We start from the raw sequence: 20162 nt of genomic DNA on the forward strand, positions 1-20162 counted from the left end.
GGAGGCTCAAAGGAGGTGTTCTGGGAGGAGGTTGGGGCAGGTTTGGGGAGATGGGACATTCCTTGTGGGGCAGGGAGATTTTAATATCATAAGATTCCTAGAGGAAAAGGTACAGTGTAGGGTGATATCTAGGGCCATAAGAGTTTGTGGAGTTTATTGATAACCGTTATCTTATTGATTTACCTTTAACATGAGCCTATTTCACATCATCTTGAGGACACTTCCAAATCAAAAATGTCAGATTCTTTATGCTTACTTCTTGGAGTTGGCACCTGGTGCTTGCAAGTCCCTTTATCAAGATTGGTCTCAAACCATTCACCTATCCAATGCCCATTTTATTGGATTGTTAGTAGAGGAAGAAGGTCGAGATCTCCGTTCAGATATGAGAATGTGGTTGAAAGCGACAAATTTTGGGGAGAAGGTGAATGGGTGCTGGAGCAGCTACGTTGTGGAGGGGAGACCTTATCGGCTTGCTATAAAGATGAAGATGCTTAAAATAGATTTAAGGGTGTGGAACAAAGAAGTATTTGGGAGGTCTCCCCTCATGTGGTTTTTTGAAGCTCCTATCAGTGTTACACGAAAATTGGAAAGGCTCCAGTGGAACTTCCTTTGGGATTTAGTGGAAGGGGCAAAGAAGTATCATTTGGTTCGATGTGAGACCGTGACGACTCCTAAATGTTGTGGGGTTGGGGATGGGGGTGGGAGTTAAAGAGTTGATGGTCTTTAACAAAGCTTTGTTCGGGACATGGTTGTGGAGATTCAGGGTGGAGCTCAATCCTTATGAAGAAGGGTGATAGTTGATAAGTATGGGGTAATGAAAGGGGGTCGGAAAACTAATGTTACCACTTTGGCGTTTGGTTGTGAACTTTGGAGGAGCATCATGAATGGAAGAGCAGATTCCTATGATAATCTCTTATAGGGTAGTAGGGAAGGGAGTAGAATTAGTTTTTGGGAAAACGAATGGAATGGAGACATGTTGCTAAAAGATGAGTTTCTGAGTATTTATAGGGTGTCGTGTCAAAGGGAGGCAGTAGTCCAGCACATGAGGGGGACTCAAGGGGAAGAAATGTTTTGGGATTTGAGGCTTAGGAAGGATTTTCAAGATTTTGGAAATGGATGAGTTTCAAAGGTTACTAGCTCTGCTCCATCTTCATTGTGCGCAGGTGAGCAGATCCGATAGACTGAGATGGAAGTTGGGGAACAATTGCGTATGTTTAGTCAAGTCTTTTTTTATGAGAAGGTTTTTGCAAGGGAGTAGGAGGTGTTGCCTATAAAGTCGGTTTTGATTCCTAAGGTTTCGAGGAAAGTGTAGTTTTTCACATGGTTAGCTGCTGCTAGAAGGGTGATCTTGACGGCGGAAAACTTTAGAAAAAGAAAGGTTGTGTATCAACTGGTGTTATTTATGCAAGGACGTTGAGGATGTAAATCATCTTCTACTACATTGTAGTTTGGCTACACAACTGTGGTGGGATATGTTCTGCTGGTTTGATATGTCCTGAATGATGCCCAGATCTGTAAAGGAACTTTTGTTTTGCTGCAAAGCTATAAGAAACGGGAGGAAGTGCACGGCATGGAGTGTGGTTCCTCTGGCTTTGATGTGGATTGTTTGGAGAGAGAGAGAGAGAGAACTAGGGAGGGCCTTTGAAGGAGTAGAAACCGTTCCCTTATTTATTTTTGGTGCACCCATGTAGAGAACCATGCCGTTTTGTAGGTTCTTTACGTTTTGGTATACTTCTTGTATTCAGCCAATTTTGGCATGTTGATTAATATAGTTTGCTGACTTGATAAAAATAAACACTCTAGGAAAAGGATAGAGGGTGGTGCTAGGACAAAATTTCATCTTGCTCATTATCAAGTTAAGCAAATAAGGTCTATCATCGTATGCACAACCTTTTAATCTCAGGAGCTTTATCCTCATCATAATATTGAATCAGAAGTTTTAGCTTTATTTGTGGAGGGTGTTTGAAACGAAAGAGACATACCTCTTATCCATATGATATCACATCTCTGCTTGGAGCCCATCATATTCTGCTCTTGATTTGTCTATCAACTGGCAGAGATTTATCATCCAGACACTAAAAGGATTTAGTTGGAGAAGCCACCAACCTTCAAGTGCTAATATTTTTTTTTTTTAGTTTAAATAAAACAGAATATCAAGTGCTAATATAGAAGTTGTAAATACCCATAAATTTTTTATCAGCAGGATAATTTCCTGAATTTGGCAGTTCAGCCACTTGCAACACTAATTTGTTTGCTTGCTATCAAAAAAGAAAAAAAGAAGTAATTGGCCATCATTAAAGGGCCCTTTGAATATATCTGAATAAAGCTTGTCTCTAGTGGTTCACCCATTTAATGTAATGAAGTAACATTTAGAAGAATTCAAGAAACACTTTTGCTCGAGTCTTTTACTTGAATTGGAGAATTCATGTTTATTCTTGCCTGCTAATATTAGTTGTTCAGAAAATATTACTCTCTCTATCCCAATTTATACGACACACTTTCCGTTTCAATCAATCTAAAAAAGAATGACATATTTCTTATTTCATAAATATTTAATGACACTATCGACATTTTACCCATGTTGGGTCCACTTATTTGGCAAAAAATCCACAAAAGTGTACTTTTCTATTTAAAAATTCATTTATTTGAAGGGTAATTTTGGAATATTGCAAAGTCTTCCCATATTTCTTGAACTCTATGTCCAGTCAAATTACATCACATAAATTGGGAAGGAGGGAGTATGATTTCTTTAGAGGAAGTATCATAGAATACAGTACTTATTCATAGGTCTGCTACTTTCTTCCTTTTTTTTGATTAATAACAACATAGGAATTTTTGCTTAGTAAACTCAACTTCTACACTGTTGACTTTTTCTTTGTGCTATTTATGGTAAACTCAACATTCATGCTGTGAATATTTTTCTTGTGTTTTTGATGATACAGATGAGCAAAATGCTTAAGCCTGACAGGTGGCAGACAATCTTTGAAAAGGATGGGAAGGTACATGGTTTTAGGAAAGTGCTGAAATTGATCATATTAGGGGTAAGGCTTCTATTGTTTTAAGTTACTATTTTTGTTAAAGCCCTTTGTGCTTAATTTTGCTTGTGGGAGAGGTGGATCAGTCGAGGCTCTTGTATTGGGAATATATAACACCATTATCCAAAAAGAGAAGACAACGAAGACAAATAGAGAGAGAGTGAAAGACAAATGCAATCGAGAAAAAGAGGTTTAGACCGAAAGAAATAGCTAGAATAGAGAGAGATTTTAATATCAAATCAATTCAGTTAAGTCTCATAATTATTGGAGAAGAAGAACTATATACCAAGTTTAATCCCACAAGGTAGTGTGTAAGGCTACCTACCTAGGAAGGTAGAGAGACTGTTTCCAATACTCTCGGCTCAAGGAAAAACATTTCAAAAAAAGAAAATAACGGGAGTGAAGAAACCATGGTAAAGTACTAAAGAAACCATGACTAAATATTCTTAAAAGTAAGAATAACTACAACAAAAATAAGACAATAATAGGGGTGCAAAAAAACAATAAATAGTAACAATAAGCGAATAACAAGAAACTACAATAATACTACGAGATAAGTGTTAAAAAAACATCTAAATTATCTCATTTTATTGAGTTTCATACCTAAACTATTGAGAGGGTGAGTTTCATACCTAAACTATTGAGAGGGTGAGTTTCATACCTAAACTATTGAGAGGGTGAGTTTCATACCTAAACTATTGAGAGGGTGAGTTTCATACCTAAACTATTGAGAGGGTGAGTTTCATACCTAAACTATTGAGAGGGTGAGTTTCATACCTAAACTATTGAGAGGGTGAGTTTCATACCTAAACTATTGAGAGGGTGAGTTTCATACCTAAACTATTGAGAGGGTGAGTTTCATACCTAAACTATTGAGAGGGTGAGTTTCATACCTAAACTATTGAGAGGGTGAGTTTCATACCTAAACTATTGAGAGGGTGAGTTTCATACCTAAACTATTGAGAGGGTGAGTTTCATACCTAAACTATTGAGAGGGTGAGTTTCATACCTAAACTATTGAGAGGGTGAGTTTCATACCTAAACTATTGAGAGGGTGAGTTTCATACCTAAACTATTGAGAGGGTGAGTTTCATACCTAAACTATTGAGAGGGTGAGTTTCATACCTAAACTATTGAGAGGGTGAGTTTCATACCTAAACTATTGAGAGGGTGAGTTTCATACCTAAACTATAAGTTGGAGAAACACACCTCTCTTGATGGTGTGGTAATACACTCTCTTTTATTTTAAAATAATTGACACATTGACACTTCACATGGACAAATTATTCCATTTTGAAAAAAATTAGATAAATTATTAGTATTAGTTAAAAATTAAAGATTAAAGTACTTTAATCTAAAAAAAAGCAAATTAATATATTTTTTAAGAATTTTTTTTTCTTTTTTATTTTCCTCATTTTGTTTTAGATATATACCATATGTTTTAAGGAAAAATATTTTCTATTTGCCGTAAGATTTTTCTAAAAATAAAATTTTCATTTTTGTTATATTCAATATGCAAGTAAAAAAAATACTTTCCTAAAAACATATGTATATATCTAACACAAAACGAGAAAAATGTAAAAATAAAATAAAATTGAGAGCAAAGGGGTAAATGAGGTGGGGTAGAATTTTTTTTTTTCTTAAAGATATTTGGAAAGGAGTGGGTTGTTTGGGGGGGGGGGGATACGGGGTGGAGTGGGGTAAGAAATATTTTAAATTTTATGGTTTTTTGAAAAATAATTTCTTTTTTTGGAGATAGTGATATTTTTATTTTTAACTTCTAACTAATACTAATAGTTTATTTAATTTTTGTCAAGCTGGAATGTTTTGTCCATGTGGAATGCCAAGTGATAAGGTTTTTTTTGAATAAAAGAGATTACACACACCAAGGAGATGTGTTTCTCAAACTAATGGGTGATAGTTTATATGTGAAACTCACACCTCCAATAGTTTAGGTATGAAACTAAATAAATGGGATAGTTTAGATGTGTTTTTGACACTTCACTCATAATACTACAACTAATAATATGAAAGGATAAGCTAAATAATACTCAATTAACTACCTACTTACCTTCTACCGTGTCTTCCATAACATTTTATCCTTTTATCTAAGGTCATGTCCTTGGTAAGTTGCCACTGAACTATGTCTTGACTCTTGTCTAATCATTTCTCCCCGAAACTTCTTCGGCCTACCTATACCTCTCATGAACCATCAATAGCCAATCTCTCACACCTCCGCATTGGGGCATCCGTGCATCTTCTCTTCACATGTTCGATCTATCTTAGTCACACTTCTCGCATCTTGTCTACTATCGAGGACACTCCCACCTTGTCTCAGGTATCATCATTTATAATCTTATCTCTTCTAGTATTGCCAAACATCAACTCAACATCTTCATTTTTGCAACTTTCATCTTCTAAATATGAGAGTTCTTAACTAACGAGTACTCCGCTCCATGTAACAAAATCGATTTGTAAAATTTGTCTTTAAATTTTGGTGGTACCTTCTTAACAAACTGGGCTCCGGATAAGAACTTTCATTTCATTGACTCTGCACCAATATGATAAGTGATTTTCTCGTCAATCTCTACATTTCCTTGGATAATATTCCCAAGACACTTGAAACTTTCTTTCTTTTGGATGACTTGGGTATCAAGCCTCACTTTGACCTCATGTGTTTGTTACTGAATTTGCAGTCCAAGTATTTTGTTTTGGCCTTGCTCAACTTGAACCCTTTAGACTCCAAGGTTTGTCTCCAAACCTCTAGCTTCGCGTTAAATCGGCCGTGAGTCTCGTCTATTAGGCTTATGTCATTTGCAAATAACATACACCAAGGGATCTCATCTTTGATTCGCTATGTCAATTCATCCATCATTAAGGCAAATAAAAAAAGGCTTAGAGTTGATCCTTGGTGCAATCTCATCGCCACTGGGAAATGCTTAGAGTCTACTCTCACCTCTTTTGCTACTTACCTAATGTAATTAACAATCCTATCCCACATACTATTGAAGTCTTCCTAAAAAATTGTTCATAACCTAGGTAGATGATGTTTTGAACAAGTTAGAACTCTTAAATTACTAGTTGAGCTGTGTGAAAACTGGCCCAGACACCACATTCATTAAAAAAAGAAAAAAAAACTCTTAAAGTACTAGAAGTCCGTCTGAAATACAGGAGTAGGTTAAACCCTTAAAAGAGATTATCTCTAAACGGGTGAAAACCATTTTGCCCCGCTCAACTTTGCTTTTAAAAATGAAATACTTCCCCTGACTTTGACTAATTCACATCCTCTCCTCTTATCTCAATTGAACATTTTAAATACCTATTTTACCCTCTAAATTATCAACATTTGTGCTGTTTTTACTTGTTAAATATTATGATACTTTCCTCTTTTTTTAATCTATGACTTACCTATAACACTAATAAATCTTATTTATGGATTAAAACATGAAAAATAGTTTTCAAGGATATAAGATGTTTGAATAACAAAATAATTGAGCTAATTAGAACAATATGTTCGTATCAATATTGATGATAATAATAACCAAAACTCAATTTTAATTACACAATTGAGAATGAGAGAGAATAATTTATTTATAACAAATTCTTAATGATCCTCTATTATACTTTAAATGAATTTCAAATTATGATTCAATTAAAAATGTTACATTAATGGATGACAAAACTTTAAATTTTTAATACGCATCCAAAAATATTTATATATATAAAATCACTTTTTTTTGTGTGAGAAAAGGAGATGCATGGGTGCTTCAGAGCAGAGGTGTGCGAGGTTGACTATGGATGGTTTCAGGAGAGGTAGAGGTAGGATGTAGAAGTACTAGGGATAGATAATTAGACAACAAATGGCGTTGTTTAGTTTACCAACGACATGACCTTAGATAGGATATTGTGGAGGGACACCAATTAGGATGGAAGGTTAGCAGTAGAGAGTAGAGTGTTGTCTTGCTCACTTTCCTACACTAATAATAGTATTTTTCTGGCAATTTCTTATTTTTTGATGCTTGTTATTACTCGTTTTTTTTCTTTCATTGTAGTATTTTGTTGTAGTTACATTTTTTTCCCCAGAATGCTTTGACATATTCTCTATAATATTTTGCCATGACTTCACTCTTGTTAATTCTTTTTCCTGAACTGCTATGACTTTTTCCTTGATCCAAGGGTTTATTGGAAACAATCTCTCTACCTCTCAAGTTAGGGGTAAGGTCTTGTGTAATTTACCTCCCCAGACCCCACTTGTGGAATTACACGGGGTATATTGTTATATTTCATTCACTTAATAATAAAATAACAATGTAGTGGTAGATTTTTACAAATTGTTTTTGATAAAATTAATGGATTATTCTACTTGTACTTTACAAGAGTTTAAATTACATTTTATAATAGGGTAAAGACATAGATTCCTCCTTGAATTTACCTCGAAAAGTCAAAATACATGCTTAAACTGTCCTAGCGGCCTATTACACACCTTTACTATTTAAAAGTGAATTTATTTACCCTTAAAACTGACGTAACCAAAAAACAAAAGCGCGTCAGTTAGAAACTCAAGTAAAAACAAATTTAGAATCCTCCTTCTACCCTCACCCCAACCCCCACCCCCACACCTCTTCTTTTTTACACCCCACCCACTGTCCTCTTCTTCGTCATTCTTTATTCTTTATTTTTCATCAATATTTTCTACAACTTAATTTCTTCATAAAGGCTATTTTTATTCTTACTCCATTGTTGATACAAAAATCAACATTCAAAATTTTCGCTTTCTTCACTACAGATCTTTGCAACTTTGCCAAAATGTAGTGCAGAAGAAAGCTCCAAAATCACCATTGAATTCTCTATACTAAATGAAACATCAATGAAGAAGAACCATCACATTTCTATTAATTTCACTATTACTATAAAAAATCACAACATTATCACCAGATTTCACCACCTCCACCATACCCAATTTCTCTCTTCCTTCACTCTAAATAAGGGTTCTCACCTCGCCAAAAACTCAATGAAGAAAGCGATAGAAGAGAAGTTGTAGAAATTGATGGTGATGGCAGCGTTGTTGGTGGCTGGTAAAGTTGATTGTTGGGTTTAAAAAATAAAATATAGTGGTGGGTTTGTTGGTGGTGGATGGTGGTTGGCAAAGAAGAGAGAATTAAAGGTGGTTAAGAGGAAGAAATCGATATTGATATAGTGATGGTGATATTTGGTGGTGGGTGACGAAGAAGAATAGAAGGTGATTTGGTGGTGGTGAAAAGCAAAAAAATGATGGTGAAGGTGGTCGGACATGATTTTTCTGGTGTGATGGGAGATGGAGTTGGTGGGATTTAGTGATGAAGAAGATATAATTATTAGAGTATTTTAATAATTAATTAGAGATTAATTAGTTTAAAATATAGTTAATGAAAGAAAAGTTAATGAATAAAGAAAATTAAACAAAAAATATTTTAAAAACTATCAATTCTAACATGGCGCTGACGTAGTGCTGACCTGGCGGCGAGTGTAATACACCACACACTGTGAGAGTGTCGTTACACGTCTCAGGTTGGTATTGAATTCACTTTTAAGTAGTAAAGGTATGAAATAGGTTGCCATGATAGTTTAAACATGTATTGACTTTTCGGGACAAGTTCAGAAGGGTATCTATGCCTTTTCCCTTTATAATAAAATATAACCTAACTTAAATCATATAAAGAAAACAAAAAAGTTTTTAAAAATTATAAATTCTGACATGACACTGACGTAGTGCTGACCTGGCATCGAGTGTAATACACCACATACTGTGAGAGTGTTGTTACTAGTCTCAGGTTGGTATTGAATTCACTTTTAAGTAGTAAAGGTGTGGAATAGGTCGCCATGATAGTTTAAGCATGTATTTGACTTTTCGGGACAAGTTCAGAAGGGAATCTATGCCTTTTCCCTTTAGAATAAGATATAACCTAACTTAAATTATATTCAAAGGAGATAGGTGAAAAATTGAATTTTCTTTTTTTGGTTTCCCACCCGGTGTCCGGAGCCCACATTGGAGTTCCGACTAAATCCGGATCACGCACTGCAGGGCCCATTCAGGGGTGGTGTTCCCAACAGGATTTTTTTCATACCAAGGGTTCGAACCCGAGACCGAAAAATTGAATATTACCACAACAACATACCCATTGAAATCCCACAAATGGGGTCTGAGGAGGATAGATTGTACGTAGACCCTACCATTACCTCGTGGAGGTAGAAATACTATTTGACCCTTGGCTCGAGTGTAGCAAATCCAAGTACAAAGTAGAAGAATACAATGTAGAAAATATAGCAACTAATATGGAACAAAATTAAATATTACATATAATATAAAATATATATGGTATATGTAATTATTTCAAAATTTACTGAAATGTAAAATAGTAAATAAGATTGATAATGACAAGGATAAAATAGAGTGAACAAAGAAGTGTATATGACTAGTTTGTGCTTATAAATAGAATATGTATAATACTTTTACACTTAGAAAGTCACTTTTGGCATCTGGTAAAAGGCATGTTTTCCACAAATTTATGCAATAATAGCATGCTGCAGTTTGAATTTTTCCTTTAAAAAGAAATAAGATGTGGAAGAAATTAGTAAAAGAATTATTATGCCAACCGAAAAGTTCAACACATGGAAAATTGCTGCAAAGTAGATAAGATTGAAACAAAAAGCATTTAAGGTACCAGAGAAACTGGAGGTGGCAATGGCAATGTCAGTTGTAAAGAGGAAGCAACAGATGAATCCATGTAATGTATATCTGGGATAACATATAGATAGACACTCAAACTTGTCCTGGAAAGCAAGCACTCCAACTTTGAGTATGCATATCTGGACAACTCAACTCGTGTACATTGTGTCAGTTGAACACTCCAACTTACAAAGTGATCATCTGGATACCTCTGAAATTTATGTGCCCATGTCAGCATCGGGTGTCCACAAGACACATTGAGGGCATGATGGAGTGTTTAGTTGCTAGTTGATACCAAGTCGAGGTATCTAGATGTGCATTCTCAAAATTAGAGTGCTTATTTGCCAGTTGAGGCCAACTTTAAGTGTCTGCCTATGTATTATGTCTATGGACTATTGTTGTTGTTTTTCAAAGTGGCAATGGAAGCATTCAGAGAAACAACATCAAGACTTGTTTCCCTCAGCATTCCTACCTCTTAAAGTAAGGGAAAAAAAAAACCCAGCATAACTTTGTCAGAACATTACTATGTTACAAGCGAAGATCTCTTAAAAACTTACCCCGGGGGGGGGGGGGGGGGGGGGGGGGCGGAACGTTGTTGTTTTTCAAAGTGGCAATGGAAGCATTCAGAGAAACAACATCAAGACTTGTTTCCCTCAGCATTCCTACCTCTTAAAGTAAGGGAAAAAAAAAACCCAGCATAACTTTGTCAGAACATTACTATGTTACAAGCGAAGATCTCTTAAAAACTTACCCCGGGGGGGGGGGGGTAGGTTGGGTAGGAGAGACATACCAGGGATGGTAAATCCAATTATGTTGTCAACCAGAGGATGACCTAGTGTTGGAGGCATGAGAGCAACAACCTAGAGATCCAGATTCGAATCCCAACTACAACACCTGGTCTGAGTGAATCTGTTCCAGTTATGGTGACCGGGTTACCTTGGAAGCATATGTTTATGCACTGTACAGGCTGCATGGTAGATTAGTCGAGGTTCGGAGAAATCGATCTGGACACCAACGATATATATGTGTAATGTCCCATCACAAATTTGAGACACGAAAGTTCCATTCAAATATTTCCCTTTCTTGAGAAGAATGTGCAATTCAGGGACAAACCTATTAAGAAAAGAAGAAAGGAGATTGAACATGAACTTTTTTTTCCCTTTTTTTCCAATAAATGTTTTCAGAACATTGTTTAGTAATACATTAGAATGATTTTTTGCTAGTTTTTGAGGATGAGTTTTTTCAAGTTGACCAGTTTTTCAAGTGATTTTTTTTTTCTACTCACAAAACTTCAACCTTTTTAAAAGTGAAATGCATGTTCCAAACACAATTTCTACTTTCAAATCTATTTTTCAACTTCAACTTCAAATACTACTTGTTTTCAAATATCACTCTATTCATGTCCAAATGCCTACTTGAACTCTGTATTGATACTAAACAGGAGAGGCATAAACCATATCACCATCCTCCCGAAAAACATAGCTGAAATATCCTCTTGGGCAACTTTTGGAATACTTGGAGAAGTAGTGAGATGATGAAAGAATTTGAGAGAGTACAACATACGTTGGCATTGAGTTTAACTTGCAAAACACACTTTTCTCAACTTCTGCACCAAGGTTCTTTAAGGTGGTTGCTTTAAAAGAGTTTAATTTGTTAAAAGAGAAGTATGTAATATTTATAATTTAATGTGCGTGAAACTTCTGAGTTATGAGTGTATCTCCGCTATAACAATTAGTTTTTTTTTCTTGCATGGTAGGGTGTGGATCCAGCTATTAGACCAGAAGTTTGGGAATTTCTCTTGGGCTGTTATGCTTTGGGAAGCTCCGCTGAGTACCGAAAGCAGTTGAGGACTGCTAGAAGGTATTCGCTTTCCAGTTACTGCTATAATATATTGAAAATGTTCTACTCAATTTGGTCAATATGAGGCAGCTTCATGTTTTCAGTCTTATTATCCATTTTGGTTAAACATCTTGTTTATGCAAAAGTCTGGGTCTATGTTGAAGTCGCCTTTTCTGTTTTTCCCCCTTTTTTGGTTTATTTGTTTTTTGTTGTTGATTTTAGGTAGTATAAACATAGGAATGCTGAAACGTGTAAGCATGCAAGGCAATTGACAAGCAAATTACTTTGATGAAATTGCCTATTTAGTATTTACTGATGTAGTTGGGAACTCTATACTTACAAGAATCAAGATCCATACAACATTATGAAATTTTGCTGAAAAAAATTTGATTCTCTAGAAAGAGAATCAAGGCTTCGGGATGCCATATAAGCTCTTAAAATATACAACTATTATTATTGCTTTTGTGTTGAATTATTTCATTAATAATCCTACAGGAGGTGTCTTCTGCCTTTTTAAACTGCTCTTCTTTTCCTTTCTTTCCTTATTGTTCACATAAGTGCCAAAGACACTGCATCCTATGTTATTTTCGTCTCCTAAAATATCACCCTAGTAACTCGTTCGACTTTAAACATATTCCACATCATGCACCATAGCCTATATTCTCTCATGGTTTATGAATAATCAATTTGACTTGACACATATTTCAAATTATGCACCGTATTATGTGTTGTGTCAGAACCTGACCTCAATTCAACAATTATCGAACTGAGATTTAATAAAACAGTAGAGTTTTTTGGGACAATTTTCTATTAATCAACTGAATTGAAGGAATTACAACTTAGAACAATGGAAAATGAATCTGAAGTTTGGAAGTTTCCATAGACGAGTCCTTAATCTGCAGAAGAAGAATGAGTGGGATTAGGAAAAGGAAGAAGAAGAAAGGAGAGATGTGAGAGAAAAGGTGAGAAAGATGCCAATTATCCATTCAACTTCTCTTTCCTCTACAGAGTTGGTTAAATCAACGTGACTTGTGCTGGTTTGGCACTGTGATGACGTGGCTGCATCTCCACCCTCTAATCTCATTAATCTACATCTAATATGGGCCATTGCTTCTACCCGGTAGTTATAACTACTTATTGGATGCCCAAGGTCATGGTAATTTTCTCCCTGCAAAGCATCCTTGCATCAAGGATTAATAACAAAATCAGGAAACGTGGCCTTGATGAAATGATAATCTTCCCATGTAGCATCTTCAGGAGGTAGATTCGACCACTGTATGAGCAATTTCACATTGGCTCGATTGTTCAGCTTGACTCTGCCGCTGAAGAATAGCCACTGGTCTAACCAAAAACTGACCATCCTCCCCAGTAACTGGTAGAATAGATTGCACCACTATTTTTTTTTTTTTGATGACAAGGGAAACCCGCAGCCGCTACCCTTTGGGTGTGCACAGGGTAAAACCCTCGCTCCTATGCAATAGCTCGCAAACCACGTAGGAGTTAACCCGCACTAAGCAAGCATGGTGCGACAAGCTCGACGCAGAAGGCAAACCCCTTGCTTTCGCTAGCAAGGGGTTTCGAACTTGAGACCTCCAACATGGAAGTCTCAAGCCCAAACCACTGGCCTCCATTTTCTTTTTGAGAAGACATGGAACACTGGATGTACTTTAGAAGTAGGTGGAAGATCTAGCTTATAGGCTACAGGTCCAACCCTTGCTAGAATCTTGTATGGGCCATAGTATTTGGAGTTGAGCTTCAAATTTCTTCGTAGAGCAATTGAGGACTGTCTGAGGTTGAAGCTTGAGGTATACTATCTCACCAGGTTGAAACTCCCTTTCTGACCTATGTAGATCAGCATAGTACTTCATTCCTTTATTGAGCTTTCAACAAATTGTTCTTAATAATTTGTTGCATCTGTTGCCTCTTCATGATCAAATCTTCAGCAGCAGGCACCACAGTTTGGTCCCATAGATAGTTGAGGAGGCGAATACCCATAGAGCTTCAAAAGGGTGCATTGCAAGCTTGTGTGGTAGTTGATGTTGTACCACCACTCAGCTAGGTGCAACCACTGCTTCACTGATGAGGTCTGTGACTAGTCATGCACCTCAAGCAATTTTCTATACACCGATTAACCCTCTCAGTATGCCCATCTGTTTGAGGATGATAGGAAGAACTATATAGGAGTTGAGTGCTACTTAATTTGAAGAGAGCAGAAGTTACTCAAATATTTTATCTCTATCAGAGATAATGGACTCAACTCAGGTGCACCATGAAGAGTGTGTACTCTCTTCCAGAATTTAGTTGCGACTTGTAGAGCTGTGAAAGGGTGGGATAGAGCTATAAAATAAGCACCTTTAGTGAGCCTATCAACACTACAAAAATAACATCCTTGCCTGAGGATATAGGCAAACCTTCAATAAAATCCAAACTTATCTGTCTCCATGATTGATCAGGAATGGGCACAGGTTGCAGCAAATCTAGATAGGGAGCATTCTCATCCTTGTTCCTATGACAAACCTCACATTCAGATACAAACTGCACCACCATTTGTTTCATTGTTGGCCAATAGAATAGTAGAGACAACCTTTTGAAAGTTCCAAGTTGGCCAGAGAGCCCTCCTAAGTTAGAAGCATGGAAGGTCTGGATCAACTGATGCATACGAGGTCCATTTGAGCCCACATAAATCTTCCCCTTCCTTCTCAATACTCCCGAGTAAAACTGCCACAAGTTAGGACTATTAGTATCCACTGTCAACTGTGTAATGAGCTCCACAGCCATAGGATCACCTTCATAGCTGGTTGCAACCTCGTGGACCCACAATGGAACTGCTACACTGATGGCATGCAACTGGCCTTCTTCGCTCAAGTGGTTCTCCTCTTGTTGGTTCGAAATTGTATCAGCTTCACTCAAGCTAATCCCTTCATGCTGCTTTGAGAGTGCATCAGCCACTCTATTCTCTGCCCCTTTCTTATACTGCACCTCATAATCTAACCCCAACAATTTGGTCAGACCTCTTTGTTGCACTGCTATAGTAACCTTCTGTTCAAGCAAATATTTGAGGCTATGGTGGTCAGTCTTGACCACAAAATGCTTGTATTGAGGGTAATGTCCCCACTTGTCAACAACACTCAATAGAGCTAAATATTCTTTCTCCTAAATGGATTTATCTCTATGCTTCATAGCCAATACCTTACTAAAATAGGCTATTGGCCTTCACCTTTGTATTAGCACAACTCCAATTCCTGAATGGCATGCATCAGTCTCTACTACCAATTCTTCATCATAATTTGGCAAGGCACTTGTATGGTAGACATGGCCCTCTTAAGTGTCGCAAAAGCTTGATCAGCTTCTTCAGTCCACACAAAAGCATCCTTCTTCAACAAGTCAAATAGTGGTCTGCTTATGCTTCCATAATTAGCTACATACTTTCTATAATATCCTGTTAAGCCCAGAAATCCCCTCAAAGCTTTCACAGTTCTAGGGGTAGGCCATTCTTCCATAGCTTTCACCTTGGCAGGATCAGTTGACACACCCCTTCTGCATTAATAACATGTCATAAGTACTCTACTTTGGATTGACCAAAAGAGCACTTGGACCTTTTTGCATACAATGAATGGAATAATAAGGTGTTGAACACCAACAGTAAATGATCTACATGCTCTGGCAATGATTTACTATAAAAGAGGATATCATAAAAAACACCAAAACAAACTTCCTGAGGACTGAGGTACAATTGAAAGACCCGATTCATTAGGGCCTGAAAGGTGGCAGGGGCATTGGTAAGCCCAAAAGGCAATAACCTTAAACTTATAATGTCCAATGTGAGTCCTGAATGTTGTTTTGTACACATCTTCAACCTTAATTCTGATTTGATGATAACCTGCCCTAAGACCACTGCTCCATGTAACTCATCTAAAAGGTCATCAACAATGGGAATTGGGTACTTATCCTTCACTGTGATCTCATTCAACCCTCTATAGTCTACACAAAACCTCCAGGTGCCATCCTTTTTCTTAACCAATAGAGCTGGTGAGGAAAAGGGAGATCGGCTATGCTAATAATCCCATTAGCAAGCATCTCCGAAACTTGCTTTTCTAATTCCTCCTTTTGGTAGTGATTGTATCTTTAAGGTCTTAGACTAACTGGTGAGGCTCCAGGCTTTAAGTTAATAGCATGGTCCAGTTGTCTCACTGGTGGTAAAGACTTTGGCTCAGCAAACATAGACTGGTACTTGTCTAGCACTTCTTGTATAGTGGCATCCACATGCTCCTGCTCATTGTAGGACTCTACTCCCAGCATGAATAGATGAGCCATCAATGTTTGACCCTTCCTGATAAGCCTTCCCATGGCACTACCACTGATCATACTCAAACTACCCTCACCTGGAATAGCATGTAGAATGGTTTCATTTCCCTTTCTACCAATTGTCACACACTTTTTCTCATGATCGAACTTGGTAGGATTATTCTTCTTCATCCAATCATTTCCTAACACTAGATCACATCCTTGTAAGTTGATTATTCTCAGATCCTCCTTGAAGGCTTTTCCTTCCATTTTCTAACTAAAACCAGACAACTAGTATGACATATCACATAATTCCCATCAGCAATAGTGACCCTCATAGGAGGGCTATACTCAGCCACACAACCAGCGTCATCAACGGCTTGTTCGTCTATGAAGCTGTGAGTGCTACCAGAATCAATCAACACCGCCGGTGTCCTATTCCTGACAAATCCTTTTACCAATATAACATTTACTCCCAGGCTACTGCCAGTCAAGGCACTCAAACATATGGCCTCCATAACCTCCTGTTGTATCTCTCCTTCAATGATAAGATCTGGTGGTTCAGGTACCTATATTTCATCTGGCAGTATGGCCTCTTCTTCACCGCTCATGCAATTCAATTGCTTAGCCTTACAGTTGTGTCCTGGGTAGTACTTCTCTCCACACCTGAAACATAACTTGTTGCTCTTTCGGTGTGTTACACCTCTGGGGTTAACCTAAAAGTGTTTGGTTGAGGGTTGTTCACAGCAGCAGGTTTGGAGTAATTTGAACCACTAGCAATAGTAGGAACTGGATTACTTCCCATAACCTTCTTTGTAGAGCTAGACCCTCCCACCTGATAGGAAGTTTTAGCCGTCATCATGTTCTTCTTTTGAGTTGCTTCTATTGCTTTCTCCTGTAGTCTAGCCTGCTCTATAACTGCTCTTACTGTTACTGGCTAATACATTTTAACCCCAAACTTAATTTCTTCCTTCAAAGCCCTAATAATACTTGACAGGAAATGAGCCTCATTCAAGGCTGGATTCCTTATTATCATCTAGGCTTTCAAGTCTTCAAACTTGCCAAGGAATTCATCTATAGTTCCTATTTGAGATAACTTATTAAATTCCTCAACGGTATCTTCAACCACTGTCTCCCCAAATCTCACACAAAGTTCCTCCTTATATTCAGCCAAAGTAACTACTCCTCTATCCAAAAGAAGTGAATTATACCATGTTTCATCAAGTCCATTCAAATAGAGTGCAGCTCCCTTTACCTTTTGATTATCAACCGTTCTGTATAGGTTAAAGTACTTTTCACACTTACGCAACCATACCTTAGGTTCGTTCCCTTCGAAGCTTGGTAGTCCCATTTAGGAGGTTGAATTTGGCAATCTGGCCCTACCTTCCTGTATGGGATTTGGTAGCAACCCATCTCTAACTGGAAAAACACCTTCAGGAGCTCTGACTGGTGTTCTGTCTAGAGCTGTCAAACAATCCAAAATAAGCTCCAAGGTTCCCTTGATTCCTGTTTGAGTTTCCTGTAAGTCGTAGTGAGATCTCCCAAAATTTTGTCATGACTCAACAACTTATCGTCTAATAGCTTCATCTAGGTCCCTTCAGCCATTTTCACCTTCACAAGTTGCGTGAAACCTGGCTTTGATACCAATTGTTAGAACCTGACCTTGATTCAACAATTATCGAACTGAGATTTAATAAAAAAAGTTGAGTTTTTTGGACAATTTTCTATTAATCAACTGAATTGAAGGAATTACAACTTAAAACAATAAAAAACAAATCTTAAGTTTGGAAGTTTCCATAGATGAGTCCTTAATCTGCAAAAGAAGAATGAGTGGGATTAGGAAGGAAGAAGAAGAAAGGAGATCTCTGACAGAAGAGAGAAGAGGTGAGAAAGATACCAATTATCCGTTCAGCTTCTCTTTCCTCTGCAGAGTTGGTTAAATCAACGTGACTTGTGTTGGTTTGGCATTGTGATGACGTGGCTGCATCTCCACCCTCTAATCTCATTAATCTATATCTAATCTAGGCCGTTGCTTCTACCCGATAGTTATAACTACTTATTGGAAGCTCAAGGTCATGACATGTTATTGGACAAGAAAGTGATTAATAATTGGTATCCCTCCCTCCTTTCTTGCATGAAAAGCATCATGAGATGTAAATTTGTGTTCACATTCTCTACTATTAGGACGACTCCCATGCTGTTGTCTGGGCAAAGGACAGTTTCCTCGTATTTTAGTGATCCGTATTGATGCTAGCGGAATGCTCTTGATCTTCCCTCCATATCAATCATAACTATGGTTATACTGCTCTTCTACGGTTCTCGATTTTTAGGAATGAGATATTTTTTGCTTGTATCTTTTGTTGGGATTGAAATAACATGGAGTCATGCAAAACTTAACAATTGCAAACCTTAAGCGATGATAAATCAGAAACAAAAGCTATTAAAATAGTGCTTAATGCTTAATATGATTTGACCAATTGACCTACTTATGAGAAAACTAATAATATAAAAGAAAGCATTGAAACTATCAAGAGAAAAATTTCTCCCTAAACAAGACTCTTTAACTCTAAGGGGTCGTTTGGGTTGAATTCAAGTTATGATGGGATAAAATTATGATGGGATTAGTTATGATGGGGATAAGTTATGATAAGATTATTTTTTATTGAGTGTTTGGTTTGTTGTATTCAAAATAATAAATTTAAAGAACAATTTATTCTTTTACAAAAATGCCCTTCATGAATGTAAAAAGTGATGTATAAAAAGGGTTGAAAAGAGACATTTTTGTCATTTACTTATTTTATCCCGGGATTACTATACCACCCAAGGGGAAGGATAACTTATCCAGGTACTAATTATTAATCCCGGGATAAGTTATCCCGGACTTGCCAACCAAACAACAAATTAAGTGGTACTATAATTTAATCCCATGACTATTTGGTATTATACTTCACACCAAACGACTCCTAAAGGATTACATTGAGGATGCTATTGTGTTCTTGTGAAGGATCTTCAATTTATAGAAATCCAAAGCCTTTTCTTTTGAGAAGAGGTTACCGAAATATCAAAGCTATTTATATTTTCTCTTGGGAAAAGTAAAGATTAATCATGGTGAACTCTATTCCCTTCCTTCAATAAAAGGTAAATCCAAATTATGGTAAGAAAATTAGGGCAAGCCCTAACAATTCTTCTCTTTGGCCTTGATATTCTTGACAACAATCGTGATTCCCTTTCTTCACATAATATTAATCACTACTACTTTCGATGATTAAAAGTAGGTATTAGCTAAAATTGGATCCCAATGTGTTAAAAGTGAGCATGGGTTGGTAATTAAAACATGGAATCGAATTATTTCACAATGTCAGAAGTACATGTGTATATATATACAATTACTAGAGGTTCTATCAAAAGGTAAGTAAATATCCTACGCATCTCTCCAATGATTTAGCTAACTATATAAGGTAAGAGAATATCTTTACATATCCTATAATCTTTTGTAATACTCCACTCAAGCTGGAGCATAGATATTGGTCATGCCCAACTTGTTATACAAATAGTTAACTTGAGCTTCAATCAACGCCTTTGTGAACAAATCAACTAGTTGCTTTCTTGTCTTCACGTAGCCAACGGAATCAAGTTTTCCGCGATCTTCTCACGAATAAAATGACACTAAACCTCAATATGTTCAGTTCTTTCATGATACCCCAAATTTGAGGCAATATGAAGAGCAACATGATTATCACACTAGAGTTTTGCTGGTGTTTGATGCTTCAATCCAATTTCAGTTAAAAGATGATATATCCACATAATCTCATATGTAGAATGTGACATAACTTTGTATTTGGATTTAAACATTGGATCAAGATACATCACTATGCTTCTTACTCCTCTACAATTTTAGGTTTCCACCAACGAAGACTAAATAGCCTATAGTAGATCTTCTATTAATTTTGGATTCAGTTTAATCAACATCTACAAAACACTCAACACAAGCATGTTCGTGATTGTTATACAATATAACAAGTCTAGTAGCGCCTTTCAAGTAAAATAGAATTTGTTTCAAAGCTGGCCAATGTTTAACCGTAGGTGCGGACATGAGTTATCTAACAACACATACAACAAAGACAATGTTTGAATGAGTCATAGTGAGGTAGTTTAACTTCCTAACTTACCTCCTTTATCTCTTTGGATCATCCAAGGAGATCACCATCATCTTTTATAAGATGCACATCGGGAATCATTAGAGTACTGCAGGGTTTGGCTTGCAATTTTCCATTTTTTGCAAGTAGGTCAAGAATATA

General features: G+C 36.8%; 1 protein-coding gene across 4 annotated transcripts in view; it reads left to right on the forward strand.

The window, feature by feature from the left end:
* The window catches only part of LOC102605972 (small G protein signaling modulator 1-like), a 46480-nt gene that overhangs the window by 6868 nt on the left and 19450 nt on the right, over nt 1-20162 (forward strand). For 3 of the 4 annotated variants that reach the window (XM_006349518.2, XM_006349517.2, XM_015309625.1), the window contains exons 3-4: nt 2943-3041; nt 11498-11601. In XM_006349518.2, coding sequence (XP_006349580.1) covers nt 2943-3041; nt 11498-11601 — 203 coding nt within the window. Of the gene's footprint in view, nt 1-2942; nt 3042-11174; nt 11368-11497; nt 11602-20162 lie in introns of those variants that run through there. The other variant, XM_015309626.1, reaches the window with a different exon arrangement.

The sequence above is a fragment of the Solanum tuberosum genome, unplaced genomic scaffold (assembly GCF_000226075.1).
Source record: "Solanum tuberosum cultivar DM 1-3 516 R44 unplaced genomic scaffold, SolTub_3.0 scf00111, whole genome shotgun sequence".
Taxonomy (NCBI): Eukaryota; Viridiplantae; Streptophyta; class Magnoliopsida; order Solanales; family Solanaceae; genus Solanum; species Solanum tuberosum.